The sequence below is a fragment of the Perissodus microlepis genome, chromosome 3, assembly GCF_051167445.1.
Source record: "Perissodus microlepis isolate ML-2025 ecotype Zambia chromosome 3, ASM5116744v1, whole genome shotgun sequence".
Lineage (NCBI taxonomy): Eukaryota > Metazoa > Chordata > Actinopteri > Cichliformes > Cichlidae > Perissodus > Perissodus microlepis.
The window spans coordinates 11339629-11358474 of NC_140463.1; the positions used below are offsets into that span (position 1 = coordinate 11339629).

Below are 18846 nucleotides of genomic sequence, written 5' to 3' on the forward strand. Positions count from 1 at the left end.
GTACTTTCGCTATAATGAAAAAAAGACACAAAGCTGGATTTATTCTGTGTTTACGCTGCACAGCTGCCTCTTTTTTCTCATCCCCCCCCCTCTCCTGTTGCTACTTCAATCATGAAACTGATCAATGATCAGCTGATCGGCTTTTCTCTCTTGTTTGTTTATCGCCCACTTTGCGCCAGAAAGAGGAAACCAGCGGATGTCGCGCTAAACAACAGCAGCACGTTTAAGCTTGATCAGCTGTTGTTAGAATTTATTTAATATTAATTTCTAGTATCAGCTGATGTTTGCTGGAGCCACAGCTGTAAAGCTGCTGGTCATGATGTCGGTTTGGATATGTGGAGAGAGGGAAACATGAAGATGAAACCAGGAGATGTCCTTACTGAATCATCAGAGCTGAACAGGTGATGGAGAAACAGGTTTACCTTTTAGGTGACATGAATGAGTTGAAGGGAAGTTATGAACTGTTTCTGAGAGACAAATAACACCAGGATCCTTTTTTTATGTAGCTGACAGCTGGTAACTGTGCAGGGGCGGGTCTAGCAAAGTGTTGCCAGGGGGGCAGGTAGGGCATTAACAGGGAGAGGGGGGCACAAAGAAATACTTTTCTTTCTTATTCTCATTTAAAATATTTAGCTTTTATTAAATAATTATCAGAATCTTGCAAACAAAGTTTTTATCTGATGTAAAATGTATAGAAATCATACATATACCAAAAAGACTGTACATCACTGTCACAACAACATTTGTTTTCATTCAAAGGCTTTATGGCTTTAATACCTGGTGGGCCGGTCTGTAGTGAAAATGCCCAATTTTTTGTCCCAGTCCAGCCCTGCAGGTTAATACTGGCAGTGTCACCATGCCGGCTGACTGGATTTCATCATCAGCCAGTGTTGTTCTTTATACATCAATATTACCAAAGTTTACCATAAGGCAGCATAGAAAGTATTTACTTGCTTTCAGGTTTCATTCAAATGTTAGTCTTTTCAGTTGTTTCCCCACTTTTTTCCTGTTTCAAAATCAAACACCAGTTTGTGAGAAGATGATCTTCTTTTTTTAATCTGCCTTTTTTAAATAGGCAGATAAAGTTAACGTAATAATAAACACTGACAGAGCACTGATTATATCTCTTGTAGTTTATCAACACAGTATCTAAAAACTTTGCACCGTAGTGGTTAAAATCTCATTCTAATAAGAGTTAAAAGCGCATTCGGTTATTAGGTTTACAGGGTTATTGAATTATGGTTAACGGTTGGTAGATTTTTTTTTTTAACATTATCTGCCAATTACATCTGCCACCCTTCTCCAAATCTGTGCCCCTACCTGCCCCCCCCAACAAAAATTTTCTAGACACGCCACTGCCCCCCTCCAAACGCCTTCGACGCTTATTCCCTTCTGATGCTGACGGTGGATCAAGGAGACCAGCGCATAGGCTGCAGGCCCGGATGTACTGTCTAAATCAGCTGTCTCTCACCCTTTACCCACCCCAGTTTCTTGTCATGTGTTTCTTTGGTGTATTAAGAGTTTTTTCATGTGCTTTGTGCAGAGGTGTTTTTTTCTGTTCCCAAACTGATCTCCCTGTTGGAGCTCAGTCTGGGGGGAGTTATTTTTTTCTCCTTATCTTTCCTCATGTGGTGCATTTTCTATTGTTATACCTCTCTGACCTGTCTAATGTATAATGTGTAATGTATGTATGGTCGGAGGGTAAGATGGCGCCGCCATTTCATGCAATAGGTTGGCAGCCTTATGAAATTTCCCCTTGTGGGACTAATAAAGGTATGTCAAATCCAAGAAGCTTCTTCAGTTCTAGGGTCAAATGGTGGAGAGTCCCAGACTTAAGCTCTGTGGGAGTGTCCCACCAAGACAAACGTCTTCAAGCAACTTAAAAAAAAAGCATAGACACTTTTCTTTCCAAGCTCCTTAGACTATGATGACCTGGATGACTGAGAACCTTCACAGACATATTGGAAGTTAAGCAAATTAAGCAAAAACACAGGTTGTGAAAAGTAAGGATATTGAGGGAGCTTCAGCGTCCCCTGGTGGATGAGCAAATATGGTAAATATGTGTGCAAAATTAAATGATCAGCCTTCAGCTTTAGCCTCTGTGTGTGCTCTGACATAAAAGTGACTGTTTGACATGGTTCACGTTTCTTTCTCAGAAAATCAATGAAAACACAGCCTAACCAATCAAATATATTGTGACAGAAAGAGCTAATAAGGATGTGCAAAGAACATAAATATAATAATAAAATTCAACATTATCAGTGTTATCATAATTTACACTACTATTGTGTATATATTACCTCAGTGCGTTGACCTTTATCTGCATTTTTTCTATATTAAGTTTTGTTTTTGCTTTTTTAATGTCAAGCCCAGAGTTTGTAAACAGTTCTTATCCTTATTGGACAAATTATTTCATCTGTTCAACAGTGTTGCTGCAAAAAACAACAAAAAACCCAGCAACTCTGAAGAAAAGCTTGAATCTTGTATATACATATTTTTACGCTTAATGTGTGTTCATCATAAGTTACCATGATGATTTAAAGGGACCTTTTACCACTTTAAGCACGACTTAGCTAACCCTTAAATCTAGCGACACAATTACACTCTTCTATACAACAATAGCAATATTGTCACTTTCATCTGAGATGGAAAGTTACAAATTTCTACTTTTTCTTATTTCTACTTCAAGTTGGACGTCAGTTTTACAGAGTCACCTCCACCAACACCAGCCTCACAGTCTAAGATGCAGCGGTGTGCATAAAAAGTAGGAAACCTTTAATCTTACACTTAGACTGTTGTGGAATTGTGCTAACATCGTGCTGTTCTGGTAGTTATTGATAACTGGCAGATTGGTGACCTGTCCAGGGTGTAACCAGCCTTTCTATATTAGCTGGGACAGGCTCCAGACTATCCCAGCTAATATAGCATGGACATTCATGGCCTCCACCAAACAAGGTTCAAGGCCATGGTTGGATTTTTTGGTGGATAATTTTCCACACAAACTTTAGAAAACTGATTTATATTAGAACAGAGAGCTAAAAAGAAAATCACACCATCTGTAATTTTAAAATTTTCAGTTTATCAAATGCCCTCGAGCACATTTAACCATTAAGTAGTTACGATGGCTCCCTCTCTTTTCCCTTCCTGGTAAAGCACCTTTTCAGTAAAGCTAGTTAGATGCTGCATCCTGCAGGAAGCACTGGGGAGACTGCACTTGCACTTGTTCCTGTGCACTTGCCTCACAAGTATAAACGCTATAAATGATACAGCTGAATCAAAGGTATCGAGCCTATTTTGAAAATGTCAGTACAAAGACAGGAAGTGGTCAAATGCTTTTCCACAGCTGTCACAATTCATGAGTTTGAGGTTTATCAGATGCCAAAACCCTTCAGCTCTGTAATAATAAAACTGCGGTGGGTTTTTTGGATGTAGCTGCTGCTGGTTGGTTTCAAGATGAGAAAAAAATCTCTGTCATCAAACAGACACCTTTACTGTACCGAAGCTGTTATAACCACTGCATGATCCTGCTATTTTTAGTCTGCAGCTGCTGACTGATGTTTGCTGTGCACTAAAGACAGGTGGGTGTCAGTAAGCCACAACAAAACAGCAACAAATCAGATTTTCCACAGGACATATTTTAGAAACCCAGAGACCCACGTGAGAAACACAACTGACACCGACATTTTATTGATGCTACAGAAATATGGCAAATATACACACACATATATGTATATATATATATATATATATATATATACTGTACATATAAAAAGTTTATATTGTTGATTTTGCACTAAAAGGCAATTTTTTAACTCAGAAGCATGAGTCTTATTAACTAGAAAAAAGACATAAAAATCTCTGTGACGTGTGGATGTCCTCTGGTCTGAGGTGCTGGGGGGACCAGTTAGAGACCAGCAGATGGATGTCAGTGGTTGGACTGGTGGACTACTTCAATGAAGAGTAGATGACGTCTGGCTCTGATTTAAAGTCTGAACACAAACACACACAGTTCAAAAAACAATATTTCCGGCAAATGTTCTTAATACGAGTGTAGTTTAGAACAGTGAAATAGAAATAGTTCCTCTTTTGCATGAAAGAAAACATTTTCCTTTCCAAGCAAGAAGACAATTTGATGTACTGGCTTTAGTCAGGATGTGGTTAGCTTGGCTCTGTCAAAAGCTGGAGATTAAGATCAGCTGTACATCCGGTGGTATCGGTCTGCTGTCTGATTGTCCATAACTGACACTTCCTGTTCTCACTGCTGAATAGACTGCAGGTGGATCACTTTCTCCACAATAAAACACAGAGAAATTACTGCAGTTATAACAACAACAGTACTTTTACATTACCGCACTACACATTACAGTTTATGCAGCTGCATGATATTAATGAAAACCTTTTAAATAACAGCAGGTTTTCAGAGTTTCTTTTTTTTTCCTTCACTATTGCAAAACAGGATTTGACGTCAGAGTTGGAAGATGTTTCTAAGAAAAAGTAGGTGGATGGTCTTTTGATCATCCTGTGATTCAGACAGGCACATTTTACCACAAACCAAACCTGCAACCCGAAAAGGTCCTCACAACATGAACAGTACCATGTGCATGACATACTGCAGTGAGAGTTTTCATCAGTGTCAGACAACAGTTAATGGGAATAACAGGAAGCAGCTGCTGTGGTTTTAAAAAGTGAATTTTAAAGAGGTCACAGTTGTTAGCAGGATTGGAAAGAACAATTTATTATCATTTTGAAAATCATAAAGAGACAGACTGAACAGAGCACACACACATCTGAGCCCAACCTGATTTATTGCTTAATTGTGTCACTGAAAGATGGTCTGTGGGGTCCAGATAAGGTGTACCAGTGGCTAAATCTGCAACACCAGGCTAAAGGTGGTTGAAAGAAAATGATGCTAAACTGTATTTGAACCAAACAACACTGAGATATACAGTAACATTCATCCAGGGACCTAAACCAGGTCCTTATGACTCTGCAACATTGGCTGTGAGAAGTAACTGGATTAAACGCCTGACTGGAACGCAACAACTCCTCTAGCAGGATTTTCACGCTCCCAGCAGCTCCTGAAAAATAACCAAAGCAACAATTTACCTTTGTTTTGCTGCTGGCGATGTGATATTTGGACATATGTGATTTCAGTGTTGATGTCATTTCCCATGTTTGCCTCGTGTTCAGCTGCAGTGAATTTAAAATGAAAAAAAAGAAAGACTAAAACTCTGAAAGAACATTTAATCTAAGCTGTTTAAAAGAAAGAGAAAAAAACTAACAAAAACACTAAAATTAGAAGTCTGAGTCTCACCTTCAGGTTTCCTGTGAACACATCGTCTCACCAGTAACACCAGTAGAACCACAACACAGACTGATCCAACACATGACAACACAGAGAGAACAGGAGGAGAGAGTGATGGAGGAAGAATGATGGAGGTGGAACCAGGAGGAGAGGTGGATGTGGGTGGAGGTGTGGTGGTGTGTTTGTCTAAAATAAAGCAAACACAGTCATTAAGTTGTCGTCACATTGTGAATGTTGAAACCTGCAGAAACACAGACAGGTGAGTGTGTCACCTGTGACAGTGATCCAGCTGGATGGAGACTCTCCGTGACCGCTGATGTCACACTTGTAGAGGCCTTCATCAGACCTGGAAACATGCTGGATGGTCATGTTAACTGAAGACCCATTGCTGATGAGAGAGCCATCTTTATAGAAAGCAGCTGGGAGGTTGGAGGGAGTGGTCTTTGTTTTACAGAGCAGAGTGACGTCATCTCCCTCCATCACAGGGAGGACAGGACTCTGCAGGATCACTGATCCACCTCAACACAGAGACAAACTACAGCATTTCATCCATTTACACACAGCTTCATCAACACTAACTCCACACACTCAGCTTACCAGTGACTGTCAGGTTAACCATGTTACTGATGGGGCCCTCTCTGGACTCACACCAGTAAACTCCACTGTCTGACAGGATGATGTAGCTAATGTTACAAGAAGAACCAACTAGTTTTCCCCACCCATCTCCACACTGAGTGGTGTTTCCTATATTTGTGTTTCTCCTCAGAGTCCATCCAGCAGAGCTGTCGTCCTCCTCACAGCTCAGAGACACGAAGTCTCCTTTAAAGATCTGAGAGCTGCTGGGACTCACAGTCAGACGAGCTGTGAGGGTTAAAATGAAAAACTGATGATCACTGTTAGACTTTACATTCTAAAACATGAACCCAATCAGGTCATATCAGTGAGCATTTATCAGGGTTAAACTGTGACAGAAGAAGGTTACTGACCTTGGTTTGTTGTGCAGCTCAGCAGTGAGATCAGAACTAAAGAGAAATGACACTCAGGTTTATTTGAGGTGAACATAAAGAACAACTCCACTGCACCACCTTTATCTTAAAACGCAGCTCTTTATGTGAACTGACTACACTGTTGGTATGCACCAAATATTTATTATTAACGTGATATATTTGTGTCCAATGTGCAGCTGTGTTGATATAATGAGTGAATGATTTGATCTTTTCACTGCCTGCTGTGTTTCCTCGACTCCTGAGCAAAGATAAAGAGTCAGTTCAGACCTGCAGTTGGTCCTCATGGTGTTTTGAACTTGAATTCAGCCTGATTTGTTTTTCATGTCTTCTCCTCCATCATCAGTTATCAGGAGAGCAGACAGTCAAAGTACAAGAATTCAAACAAACACAGAGATTCTACTTACAGAGCAGACACAGCACAGATGTTTCCTTCATCGTCCTTCTCACTCATTTGAGCTCTGCCACTGACACCAAGTAAAGCCCGCCCTCTTCCTCTGAGCACCAGCTTTCTATTGGTTCAAACACAGAGGTGGGGGACTCACTTATTTTCCTCTTCATTTAAAGATGCAAGTGTTAAACTATTCAAAACACCCTGTAGTGTTTTTTATATAACATAAACCTTACAAAAAATTCTTAAAGTTGCTACAAAACAAGTAGTAAAGCATGAATGCATACGAAATAAAATGTAAGGATTTATTTTATTTTTTTAACAGAATCTGGGTTTAACCAACACACTGATGTCTGACTGGAACACTATGATTCACATTTTACATTAACACCATCCTCACGCATGGTTTATATATGGCCACTAGAGGGAGATGTTGGACTTTAAACACTAACATGGATACAGGCAGATCCCCAGTGAGCTTTCATAGTTTGTTAAAGAATGAACAAAATCAGCATGTGCAGTTCTAATGATGTTTACATTTATATTTACTGTAGATAAAGATTACCTTAATCCTGTGTTTAGGCTGGAGATGAATGAGACTGTGGAAAGTGTTAAAGAGGGTGTGCTTCTTGATCAGCCTGTAAACACTAAAGAAGAGCTCATTTATTTCCAGAGTACAGTGAATATATTCAATAAATACATTGGCTCTGATGTTCAATCTTCCCTCTATCCAGGACGTGTACACGTCCAGGGTTAGGAAACATCTCTGCTGAGCCTTCACAACTGTTCAAACTGCTGACTTCAGGATGGTGACACGGAGCACTGTTTACTAAAAGAATCCACACCTGTCAGAGTGAATCATGTCTCCTTTTCTAGGAAAGGGTTTTTTTTGGCTTCAATCTGATTCCAGCCCCAACAGTCTTTGGCTCCTGCTCGAAAATGACATGCACAAAATAAATGGAGTATTTCTCTGCAATTAAAAACTCTGTATAAACAGTCTTGGTATCAAAATAAAGCTAACACGTGTGAGACTTCATGAGATGTATAAATATTACAGAAGACATTTCTGTGTTAAAGTAACTGAGCGTGGAACAAGGGACAAATAAGTTTTTTTCCTTGTCTAAATTTTTTGTTTTTGTATTTTATAGCATTATACCCATTTGAAAACATGCTTCGGTGGACAATAAACTTCAGAAAATCATCAGTCAACATGTGGACATTATCTGTGCAAAGACTAATGCTGCTGAAGCGGAACAAAGAAAAGTTACAGAGGTTTTAGTCAAGACTGCCCGGCCTTCTGCAATTTAGCAGAATCTGTGGGGGTTGAAATGTCTTAGGTATTAAACAGCAGAAATTATTTAATTTATTTTCATGATTAAAAATTTTTGTTTTTTAAATTTTTTTTGAAGAATTACCCTCACACATGCAGTAACTTCGGCTTCTTCTGGGCTATTTTCATCACTGACTCCTCCTTTTACTCATTTGGGCCAATAGAATCACAGTACCATCACTGCATTAAGGTTAATCCAGCCAATCACAAATTGCAAGGCAGAAACATTCATAGAGCAGATGCATGACGCTGGTCATCGTCCAATGAAATCTCTTGTGAAAACAGATGATTTCAGAATTAAAAATAATTAAAAAAAACACACTATTAGCACAGTAAAACTTTATTAACAGTGACACAAACAAACTCGTAATTATCACCAATACTTAAGTCAATTAAAAAAAGACCAAAGTGCCTCCTTCATGGAAGGAAAATAACTATTTACACTAAAGCTTCACCAATCAGAGGAACGATTGATCCGACTCTAATATTTGCTCTCTTTGGTTTCAAATCGCTGCAGTAAAACTTTGTATATCTCACTCAGTAGTATTTCATTAACGGATGCTAAACACTAACAGGCAGATTCATTATTGCTATCAGCCACAGTAACCTCCCCCACATTCAGACAGTCACATACAGTGTTGATGTTGTCTGCTGGTATTGTCTGTGATTATTCTGTAACAGTTTGTCTTTGGGAGCCAAAACACTCAAACTCTGCTGGCTGTTACAAGGAAACTATTTGTAAGTCACATTTGAGTTTCCTTTTCTTTTCAAGAGCAGAAGAAACGTCTGCAATTTAAATCCTTTCAGCATAATTAGACAAATGTGAAGTCGCATGAAATTCAGGAAGTGTTTGATGCCTCCTTGTTGGATGTTCAGTATCATTAACGTCAGCCTGTACCCAGATCATCTGTCTGCCCCTCAATGTTCAATGACAACAGTGAGAAGACAGAGCAGGTTGACTCTGAGATCAGCCAAGTTGGATCCCGGCCTGATCCGGTTTAAATCTGTGATCCTTTCAGTTTTAGATCCGTGCAGCTCTGCGAGTGAGCTCGGACATGGTTTGTTGAACTGTTACAGAGTAACAACATCCTCAGGCGCTCTAGTTCTGAGTCGACCCACTGAGACATGTTAAGGTGACTTTCATTGAACAATCTGTTTAGACTCTGAACCTTTGAAATATTGTTTGACATCATTTAATGAGTGAATCTTGTTCTGTAATCTGTCATTTCAGCCTCATCTTCACACAAGTATTTACATCATCTCCAGGATCCAACTGTGTGAGACACTTTTTTGGTCGGTGCGACAGAGAAGACGAGAAATACTTTATCATTGATCCGTGTATAAACAACATTAAATGCTTTCAGTACAATGAAACTGACCTTCTGACAGCCGCATCACTGTCCACAGTTATAAACACGGACACTAACCTGTAACTGGAAATTAAACCAGCTTCTTCTCATTATTTTGCTCCTTTAAGCACTTTGACAGCAACTTTATGAAGGAGAAAATGACACCGAGTGTCATTCAGCCAAAGAGATACTGGTCTGTTAATCCAGCAACTGACTCAGAGTTAAAATAAACTTTAAGGGAAAATCTGAGTTTCCCTCATCACTGCTTAAACAAACTTAGAGATGTAACCCAACCCTTCTTCCTGGAACAGGGCTCACATGTTCTTTCTATGCCAATGATAATTAAATACAAGCAACGAGCAGCCGAGAGAAAAAGACCCAGACTGTGTTTTCTGTGTTTGAGAGAAAGGTGCGAGGCGTCAGCTGGAACTACCAAACTCTGCAGTTACATGAAACTGATTTCAATCTGTGTTTTCATGCTATAATAACACTGCTGAGTTAGTCATGTGACAGTTGGCAGAAGAGCTTCGAGACTGAGAGGTGGTGTCGGTACTGTATCATGGGAAAAACCTTTGTTTGGTTTATTTTTTTTTTGTGCTAATCCTCTTTCTCAGTTTGTTGTTGGTGCTATGCATGTTCTTAATTCTTAGTAATGCCAAGATCACTGAGATCTTACAGTTTTTTGGTTATTTGGGCCTCAGTTATAGTTAAATGCTAGCAGAGTACATGGTTAGCCCTGGTGGGGGATGGATGGATGGGGAAGTTAATGTGACTGCCACTGTCTTTGTTTTATACGTGTGGTGCTAACTAATCCAGAAAAAAATCAAATCAAATTCTCAAGATGCTTGATGTCTGCCGGAAGTTCAGCATCATCAGCTTCTATGTAGTGTAGATCCTCTCTGTTTCTACACTAATATCAGCAGCAGGTGAATCACTCACAACAGGAGGCTTCTGTGAGCCGTGAGTCTGTTGTTGTTTTTGTCTTCTGTGGATGAAAAAAACAACTCCAAGAAGAAGCAGTGATGAAGTGAAAAGTAAAAGGGCAAAGATCAGTCCAATATGTCTAAACCTCTCTTGTCCTCCTGGTGGTCCTGCAGGTGAGAAACAGGTGTGAGTGTCAGCTGTCAGGTGGGTGATCACAGACACACTGAACTCTAATGACTCACCTGAAGGATCAGAGACACTCAGGGTGATGATGCAGATGGGCTCAGTCTCCAAAATGGCTCTCTTCCTGCGGTTTGTCCCTCTCATGAAAACACGACACTCGTATGTTCCGATGTCGTTAATCGTCACATCCTTCAGGATCAGAGACACGTCTCCATCCTTCATCTGTCTGTCCTGCAGATCCACCCGCTGCTTAAAAGATGGATGCTGGTTGTCTGTGTCAAACTGCTCATCCCGGTAAAACAGGACATGCTTATTCTTGAGGTCAGGTCTGCTCCACTCCACCACTATGACGGATTTGTTTTGAGTTCGACACGACAGAATGGCACTTTGTCCAGATACAGCTGGGATGTTTATCACAACTGAAAGAGAGGAAACAACAGCAGCTGGTTAGTGTGAGGAGCTACAGTGAGACCACTGAGCTCTGATGAACACACACGGTTTATTTTACATCACTGGGAATGAGTTCGTGATCAGTGGTGAAATATACGTGTGTGTCTAACTATGCAAATATTAACAACATTTCTTACATTTTAGAAAATACTACACCCACTAATAAAAGCATTTCTTAACATTAGTGAAAAAATAGGCTGTAGTTTTCTTTTTCTTTTTTTAATGGATTGTTTATTGAACACTGACAATTTATTTAATTTTTGTGAATTAAATATTAATTGACATTTATGGGTTTTAATTTGTATCACATTTGCTACATCTGACATTTATTTTGGCTTAAAATTGTGTTTTGAAATTTATTTGTGTTTTTATGGGGCAAACTCTTGAGGAATTAATCATGTAAAAGTCTCAAAACCCCACAAAAAGTCATTCAACTTACCTCCAATAAACATATACCTCCTTATGAATGGCAGCTGATATTATTTGTTATTATTATAACTGCAGTTATTACTTTGCAGCGTGTTGCACAGGTCCAGAAAGCAGGCGTACATCCAAAATATTTCAGAAATGCCACAAATACAAAATAATATATAAATCCACAACACGTCCCCGTCACATAGAAACATGAAATAATTGAACTAAATACTCAGGTCTCGATGCTCATGGCAGTCAGAATAAGTCATTAAAAAGAAAGCTACTCCTGAAACTTCAACACATCTCAGACACACTTGGACACACACAGTGACAAGTCCTAACAGACTGCAGCCAGCATCGTGTCTTCACACACAGAGACAAGCCGAATCGATATGACAATAATTATTAATATGGCAAAAAGACCGATCAATTTAAAAAGCAAAAAGAAACACAGCTAAATCTCACCTGCAGAGTCGACCACAACGAGGCCGACAAACAGCAAAGCCGAGCAGAGCGACATTTCTGATGTCTTTCAATAACATAACCCAAGTTCAAAAAAACCTGACTGCATTAGACTCTTCAGTGACTGAAATCCAACCATCGAAAGAAGTCATGTCACAACTGTGCAATGGGTGTGCTAATAACAGAGCAGACTTGATCACACCTGAGTTTTTAACGGTTTCAGTTCCTGAATAATTTTCACATGTGACTTATCTCCATATTTAACTGCAGCCTCCAAAGAATAAGCTCTCTGTGTTGGAGCCACAGATTGCAAATCTTTTGTTCGTTATGGAGCACCAGGGAGGAGTCTCTGTGTACATCTGATTACAGGGAAAGAATGAACCAGTGGAAACGCCCGCATAAACGTGTACAGACAAGCTACATACCACAGCAGTGAGGGTGTGAATGCAAATGACTGAGGTGGGTTTTTTTCTTTATATTGAGCCAGATAAAGCCTGACAGCGTCTTCATATGAATTCATTTATCATGATGTGCTTCACAGAGTCGCTGTAACATGTTGCTTGTTGTAGTTCATCTCAGGTTGCATTTACCTCATTGTGAAATGCACTTCACACACGTACACACACGCACAGTTGTTTGTCGCCAGATGCCACGTTTATTTATAGTTTACATATGTTATGACCGACCACAGTCTGACAGCTCCGGTCTCAGCTGATTTCCAGCCTCCCCTCCGCTCCTCTCCCGTCTCACTATAAAAGGGAAGGAAACCATCATCAGTCCAAACGCCATCAGCTGTTCTCACCTGCGTCTCCAGCACCGGCCCGTTGAGCTCACTGCACCACTCCTCCCCTGCAGCCGTGCCCGGGACCACACCTCCGCCACACTCATTTTTAGACTTGCTGAGGCCTGATGACTTTTGGTTTTTTGGCATGTAAAACATGGGAATTAAAACAGGCTGTGGTTTCTTTTGCTTGTGCCTGCATAATAAAACATTCACATCTACAAAAAAAAAAAACCCTTTCCACTAGGACAAAAGATGGCAGTAGGTGAGTCTGATCTGATAACACCTTTGACTTTTCACCTTATTGTGAAGGAGGGGTTTGTGAGCTCTGAAGAAGCTGGGAGTAACTGGGCGGCAGCCAACTTTGATAAAGGGCATTTGGCTGAAATTGTTCTGTTATTATGCAAAAAGCAAATGTTGGAATAAAAAAAAGAAAAACAGAAAGAGAGAGAGAGAAAAGAGAGAGTTTTCAGCTAAACCACAACTGTAAACTGATATTATAATTATTTCCTGAGGCAAAGGTGGAGCAATGAAGTCAACTCAACATGAGTGCAGAATATCTTCAGTTCATGCTTTGAAACTGCATTATATGGAGAAACACACTGGGCCAGCTTCTCTTTACACCTACAGCAGCTGCTCAGACATAGAAACCCAACCTTGTGAGCACACACTTTTGTGTTGGTGTTTTGAGCTCTGCAGCTACTCATTCAACAGTGCAATGCTACCTCAACATGCAACGACCATGTAAATTTCCAGATTGTTTCATTTTATTTTATTTCTATTTCTATAATGTACATGACCCACCCACTTGCTGCACATAATGTCCTCTTTGTATACATTCATTCCCTGTATATAAAGATCTGTCTTCTCTCTCTTTTTTCTTTGCACAGTCGAGGAGAGTATCACGTCACATTTCACTGTGTGTTATACCTGTGTAACCACGCACGTGACAAATAACGAATCTTGAATCTTGAACGACCCCACTCTGTAACCTATTCTGAATTTCTGTTGTTCCCACTTTGCAAAAACAGAACGTACATTTTATCTTGGAATAATAAACTTAGGCTGGGCTCCAGCCACTAATCCAGGGGTGTTAAAGTTGTTACCAAAAAGTTGAACATAATTCAAAGCATATTCGTTGAAGGGTGTCAGTAGCATTCAGCTGAGGGGACACAGTGACTCTTTAAATGTGCATGGACTCCTAAAGCTCATTCTCCTGTCTGTTTTTGTGGTGTTATTATTATAGAGCACAACAGTAACAATAAGTCCACTGGTGGCATCCTTTACACCACTGCATATGATCCATTCACTGAGTTTGGTGAGGCTTGCATGCAGCTGCTCGGGCATGGAAACCCATTCCATGAAGCTCTCTACACACTGTCCCCAGCTAATCTGAAGATCACATGAAGCTTGGTTATGTGTAGCAACTGACTCTGCAGAAAGTTTGTGCTGACCCCATTCTATGATTTTATATGGCAAACTTCATCATGGCTAAGTTGCTGTCATTTCCAGAATCTTCCACTTTGTAATAACACCACTAACAGCTGACTGTGGAATATTTAGTAGAGAGGAAGTTTTACACTCCTGTTACTATGGAAGTGATTGGAACACTTGGATTCAATGACTTGGATGAATACTTGGGGCTGTGCAGTGCACTTCTAAAACACTGTTATACCTCTGCAGTCCTACAATTTTAATAATGAAACAACAGTGCCATCATGAGGACAGAATCAAACATTGCGCTGGATAATTTTGAAGAAAGAACAGAGGTGAGATGAGGAAACAATAAATATCATGCAAACACTTCCACCACGAGAGCAAAATTACATGTCCTGTTATTCAGAAATAAAAACTATTCATTCTCAAACACACATTTCCTGTTCTCAAGCATCTCAGTGCACTTTGTTTATTCTTTGTTTTCTGCATTCAGAAAATGTGTATTAGGTAGCCACAGCCAAATAAGTCAAATTTTCCATCGCACACTTCAGAAGTGTATGAGACAGAACCTGTCCACTGAAAAGGCCAGGAATGAAGAGCCCCTCTGGAGGGCAGGAGTCCAGTGGTGAGTTAACAGGGCTGAAAGACGGGAGACAGAGTCCCTAACCAGCAGTCAGATGCGGTGATCCAGCGCCAAAACACTGGGGCGGCTCAGGTCGTCCCTGGCCTCCTAAGTCCTGTTTGTGTTATCCTTGTCTGTATACCGAGCTTCTTATTAAATGCACGCACACACCGATCTCTGCTCCGATTCCACTTTATTTCCTATTCTCATTTTTCTTCCGGGAGCTTCTTGCTCGCCAGTGAATTACACACATTGCAGCAACACAGTGCCATCTAGTGGCTGATACAAACATAGGTCAACATGTTACATCTCCCTTCTTAAAAAAAACAAAACAACAAAACAACTCAGGCTTGCAAAATTTCTAAGGCAACTGAAATTACAGGAATAACATCCTGAGCAACATCCCTTACTAACATAGCATTCGACTCAATACTGGCTACATCATAACCATAATAAACAGATGCATTTAGTGACATCATTGGAACAACAAACATGTAAACAGCCCCTTTTGTTTTTTTAGGGCAGCGATCCGCCTGCACCCTTTACAATATTACAGGTCCAAGACCTGTCTTGGTTTAGTAACACGCCCATATCGAGTCGTGTATCCGGGTGTTGTAATGTCTTTATCAGGGGGCTCCACAGGCGGGGGCTGAGAAACCACAGAGCTGTCATCGCTGTTGACTGTTGGTTGAATGAACTCCTCACCTCCTACGCTGTTTCTGCCTTCGCGGAGGTGTCGGCGGTTACGGCGATAAACTTGTCCTGTATCTGTGGTTATGTTGTAGCTTCTGGACGTGTTGGCACAACTTGTGACCACAGCTGGTTTCCAGGAACCATCTTGTTGCCGGAACCGGACCGGTGTGCCAGGATATAGTTGAGGCAGAGGTCGGGCGGCTCTGTTGAAATAAGTCTGCTGGCGCTGCTGGCAGACTTCTCTCCTCTCACGCACTGTTTGCTGGCAAACTACTTGGGGTTCCAGCTGTTCTGGTGTTGCAGGGAGGATGGAGCGGAGTCTCCGGCTCATGAGTAGTTGTGCAGGCGACTTTAAGTTGTCCACAGGGGTGCTCCGGTATTCTAATAGGCTCAAGTAGGGATCCTTATGTTCAGCTTTGGCCTTGTCCAGTAGTTTTTTTGCTGTCTGGACCGTTTTCTCGGCTAGGCCGTTGCTCTGTGGGTAATGGGGGCTAGTAGTGGTGTGGGTGAAACTCCATGACTTTGCGAACTGTTGGAACTTACTTGAAGCATAACACGGGCCGTTATCACTAATCACTGACTCTGGAATACCATGCCTAGCCATGGCTGACTTTAGTTTGTGGATCACTGCTTCTGCAGTGCAGCTGTGCAGTCTTTCCAACTCGAAGAATCTGCTGTAGTAATCTACGATGATGATGTAGTCTTCCGAGTTCCAAGTGAACAGATCGGTGGCTATGACCTGCCACGGTCGTTCTGGTATTGCATGTGACAACAGGGGTTCCTTGGGGGTTAGCAGCTTGTCTCTCCTGGCATGTGCTGCAGGCTCCGACTGCTTCCTCAATCTGCTTTCCCATGCCTGGCCAAAACAGAAGTCTCTGGCTCTGTTTTTACTCTTTTCTATGCCCATATGGCTGGAATGAATCCGATCTATCATGTCCTTTCTGAGCCTTTTTGGGATGATCATTTTCTCTCCTTTAAACATGATCCCGTCTATCAGTGAGATCTCATCCCTGTGGTTCCAAAACTCCTGGATGTCAGGCGGACATTGAGACCTTTTATCCGGCCATCCACTCAATGTGGTCCTTGTCAGGGTGTTGAGCTGAGGATCCTGGGCTGTTTCGTTTCTTATCTCTGAGAGTCTCTGATCACTGACAGGCATGTTGCTGAGGACTGAGTGGATCTGCGCATCCATCCTGTCACATAGTGATTTATCGTGGAACTCTATGGATTTCCGGGAGAGCGTGTCGGCTACCGGGATGTCTTTCCCTGGCTTGTGGATGATGCTGATGTCGTACTTTTGCAGCTGTAGTATCATCCTCTGTAGCCGTGGTGGTGCTGATGCCAGTGGTTTTTTGAGTATGGACTCGAGTGGCTTGTGGTCCAATTCAATGGTCACATGTCGACCGTACATGTACTCGTGGAACTGCTTGCAGCCAAAGAGAACAGCATACAGCTCTTTTTCTATTTGGGCATAGTTCTGCTCAGTGCTGTTAAGTGACTTGGATGCGTAGGCGACTGGCTTGCCGTCCCATCACAGCACCGAGGCCACTTTTGGATGCATCGACCTGGAGTCGTAGCGCTTTCTTGGGGTTGAAGAAGGAGAGAACTGGGCCTGGTTCTCTAGTGATCAGCTCCTTCATTCGTTGAAAGGATCTGTCATGGTTCTTGTCCCATACAAACTCACTGTCCTGCTTTAACAGCTGGCGGAGCGGTGCGTTTATCTCTGACAGGTGTGGGGCAAATCTTGCTAAATAATTAACCATCCCCAACACTGTTTCCAGTTCTGCCCTGTTCTGTGGGGGCGCCATGTCTTGGACGGCTTTTACTTTTTGTGGATCTGGTTTTAGTCCTTCGTGTGACAATGTGTGACCGAAGTAACTGACCTCTTTGACGCAGATGGTGCACTTGTCAGGGTTCAGTTTTACACCTCTCTCCCTGCTGCGCTGCAGCATGGCCCTCAGGTTGTCGTCATGCTCCTGTTTGGTTTCTCCGAAGACCAATACGTCGTCCACAATGGCTGCCACGCCCCTCAGGCCCTCGTAGGTCTCATCCACGCGTCGCTGGAACTCATCCTGGGCTGAGATTATGCCGAATGGCAGCCTGAGGAAGCGGTACCTGCCAAACACAGTATTAAATGTGGTTAACAGAGATGATTTGTGGCTTAGCTTAATGGCCCAGTAGCCTGATCTGGCGTCCAAAACACTGAAATATTTGGCCCCAGCAAGTTTTGTGGTGACATCCTCCAAGGTGGGTAGAGGGTAATGGGGTCTTTGTATAGCCTTGTTGAGGGGTCTGGGGTCCAGACATACTCTGAGTCTGCCTGTCTTGGGTTTTTCCACGACAACAAGTGCATTCACCCAGTCCGTAGGATCTGTGACCTTGCATATGATTTGATTCCTTTCCATGTTGTCGAGCTCGTCTTTGAGTCGGGCTCGCAGAGCGATGGGAATCCGACAAGGTGGGCTGACTGTGGGTGCAACGTCTGGGTTTACATGGAAACTGCATTCACCAGGAAATTCTCCTATCCCTTTAAATACGTCAGCATACTCGTCTAGTATTGCCTGTGAACTGTTGGTTGTCTTGTCTCTTTCCTCCGTCACTGCCATCACGATCCTGACCAGGTTAAGGTCACGGCAAGCTTTCATTGCTAATACAGGTGGGGCGTTTGTGTTAACAACATGGAATTCCAACGTGCAGGTTTTGTCTTTGTGTTTGCATTTTAGCTGGCATTTCCCTTCCACGCTGAGTGAGTGTCCCCCGTAATCTGTGAGCTTGTGTGTGACAGGCTTCAGTGTCACACGTGGGAAGAGTGTCTGGAACATGTTGGCTGGAATTGTGTTTGCTTGTGCCCCAGTGTCAACTTTAAACCTCACTGTCTGTGGGGGGGAACCAAGTTGCATGTCTGCATATGCTTGCTCATCATTTCTTCCTTCATTTTCTATGGTGATGCTATCAATGTAGAAACAGTCTTGCTCATCTGTGTCCGTAGTTGTCATTTCTATGTTCTCTCTCACAGTGTGTACTGATTTGAGGTGGGCTTTTGTCTGCGAAGGGAGTCTTGACCTGCATGCTCTTGCAAAATGGTTCATTCTCTTGCATTTTGCACATTGCTTCCCTTTTGCTGGGCAGGTGTCTTTATTACTGTGTTGTCCGGCACAATAGCTGCACGTTTTTAGTGTTGCATTAGCGTGTTCTTTTGGTTTCACGCTTCTTGTTTGATTTTCTTGTCTGTACGGTTTCCTGCCGATGGCGTGCACAGTTTCTTGGCCCCTGGAGTGACCCATAGATTTTAGCTGTTTACACTGTTGAAGCCTGGGGCTGGACAGAGACGGACCTGCTGGTGTGTTTCAGATCAGTGTTCTGCTGCACAACCCAAGCGTGTTTCAGCTTGGTACAAACAAATGATGGGACATTTTCCTTCAGGATTAAAAAAAACATTGTTCATAAATTTCGAAAATAAAATAATAAAAATGGAACAAACGAAAACACACACTGGTATTT

General features: G+C 41.8%; 2 protein-coding genes across 2 annotated transcripts; both read right to left on the minus strand.

Annotated features, from left to right (window-relative positions):
* Positions 1–3689: 3689 nt before the first annotated feature.
* On the minus strand, positions 3690–6739 carry LOC146389891 (low affinity immunoglobulin gamma Fc region receptor II-like). Its single transcript, XM_084914013.1, has 5 exons — positions 6292–6739; positions 5903–6166; positions 5578–5823; positions 5315–5491; positions 3690–5190 (listed from the first exon to the last, which is right to left on the minus strand). Exons 1-5 carry the CDS (start codon positions 6365–6367, stop codon positions 5018–5020), a joined length of 936 nt encoding a protein of 311 aa, XP_084770139.1. The 5' UTR covers positions 6368–6739; the 3' UTR covers positions 3690–5017.
* Positions 6740–7121: 382 nt separating this feature from the next.
* LOC146389892 (ICOS ligand-like) lies at positions 7122–12240 on the minus strand. The gene is made up of 3 exons (XM_084913796.1): positions 11816–12240; positions 10546–10905; positions 7122–10470 (listed from the first exon to the last, which is right to left on the minus strand). The coding sequence occupies exons 1-3, from the start codon at positions 11868–11870 to the stop codon at positions 10259–10261; spliced, it is 627 nt and encodes a 208-aa protein (XP_084769922.1). The 5' UTR covers positions 11871–12240; the 3' UTR covers positions 7122–10258.
* Between the last annotated feature and the right edge of the window lie 6606 nt (positions 12241–18846).

Coding starts and splice junctions, on each gene's coding strand:
- LOC146389892 (XM_084913796.1), bottom strand. CDS start 11,870: ATGTCGCTCTGCTCGGCTTTGCTGTTTGTCGGCCTCGTTGTGGTCGAC. Junction 10,906..11,815: donor CGTTGTGGTCGACTCTGCAG/GTGAGATTTAGC, acceptor CCTCTCTTTCAG/TTGTGATAAACATCCCAGCT. Junction 10,471..10,545: donor GAGTGTCTCTGATCCTTCAG/GTGAGTCATTAG, acceptor TCTCACCTGCAG/GACCACCAGGAGGACAAGAG.
- LOC146389891 (XM_084914013.1), bottom strand. CDS start 6,367: ATGTTCACCTCAAATAAACCTGAGTGTCATTTCTCTTTAGTTCTGATC. Junction 6,167..6,291: donor GAGCTGCACAACAAACCAAG/GTCAGTAACCTT, acceptor TAACCCTCACAG/CTCGTCTGACTGTGAGTCCC. Junction 5,191..5,314: donor TGTTCACAGGAAACCTGAAG/GTGAGACTCAGA, acceptor AATTCACTGCAG/CTGAACACGAGGCAAACATG.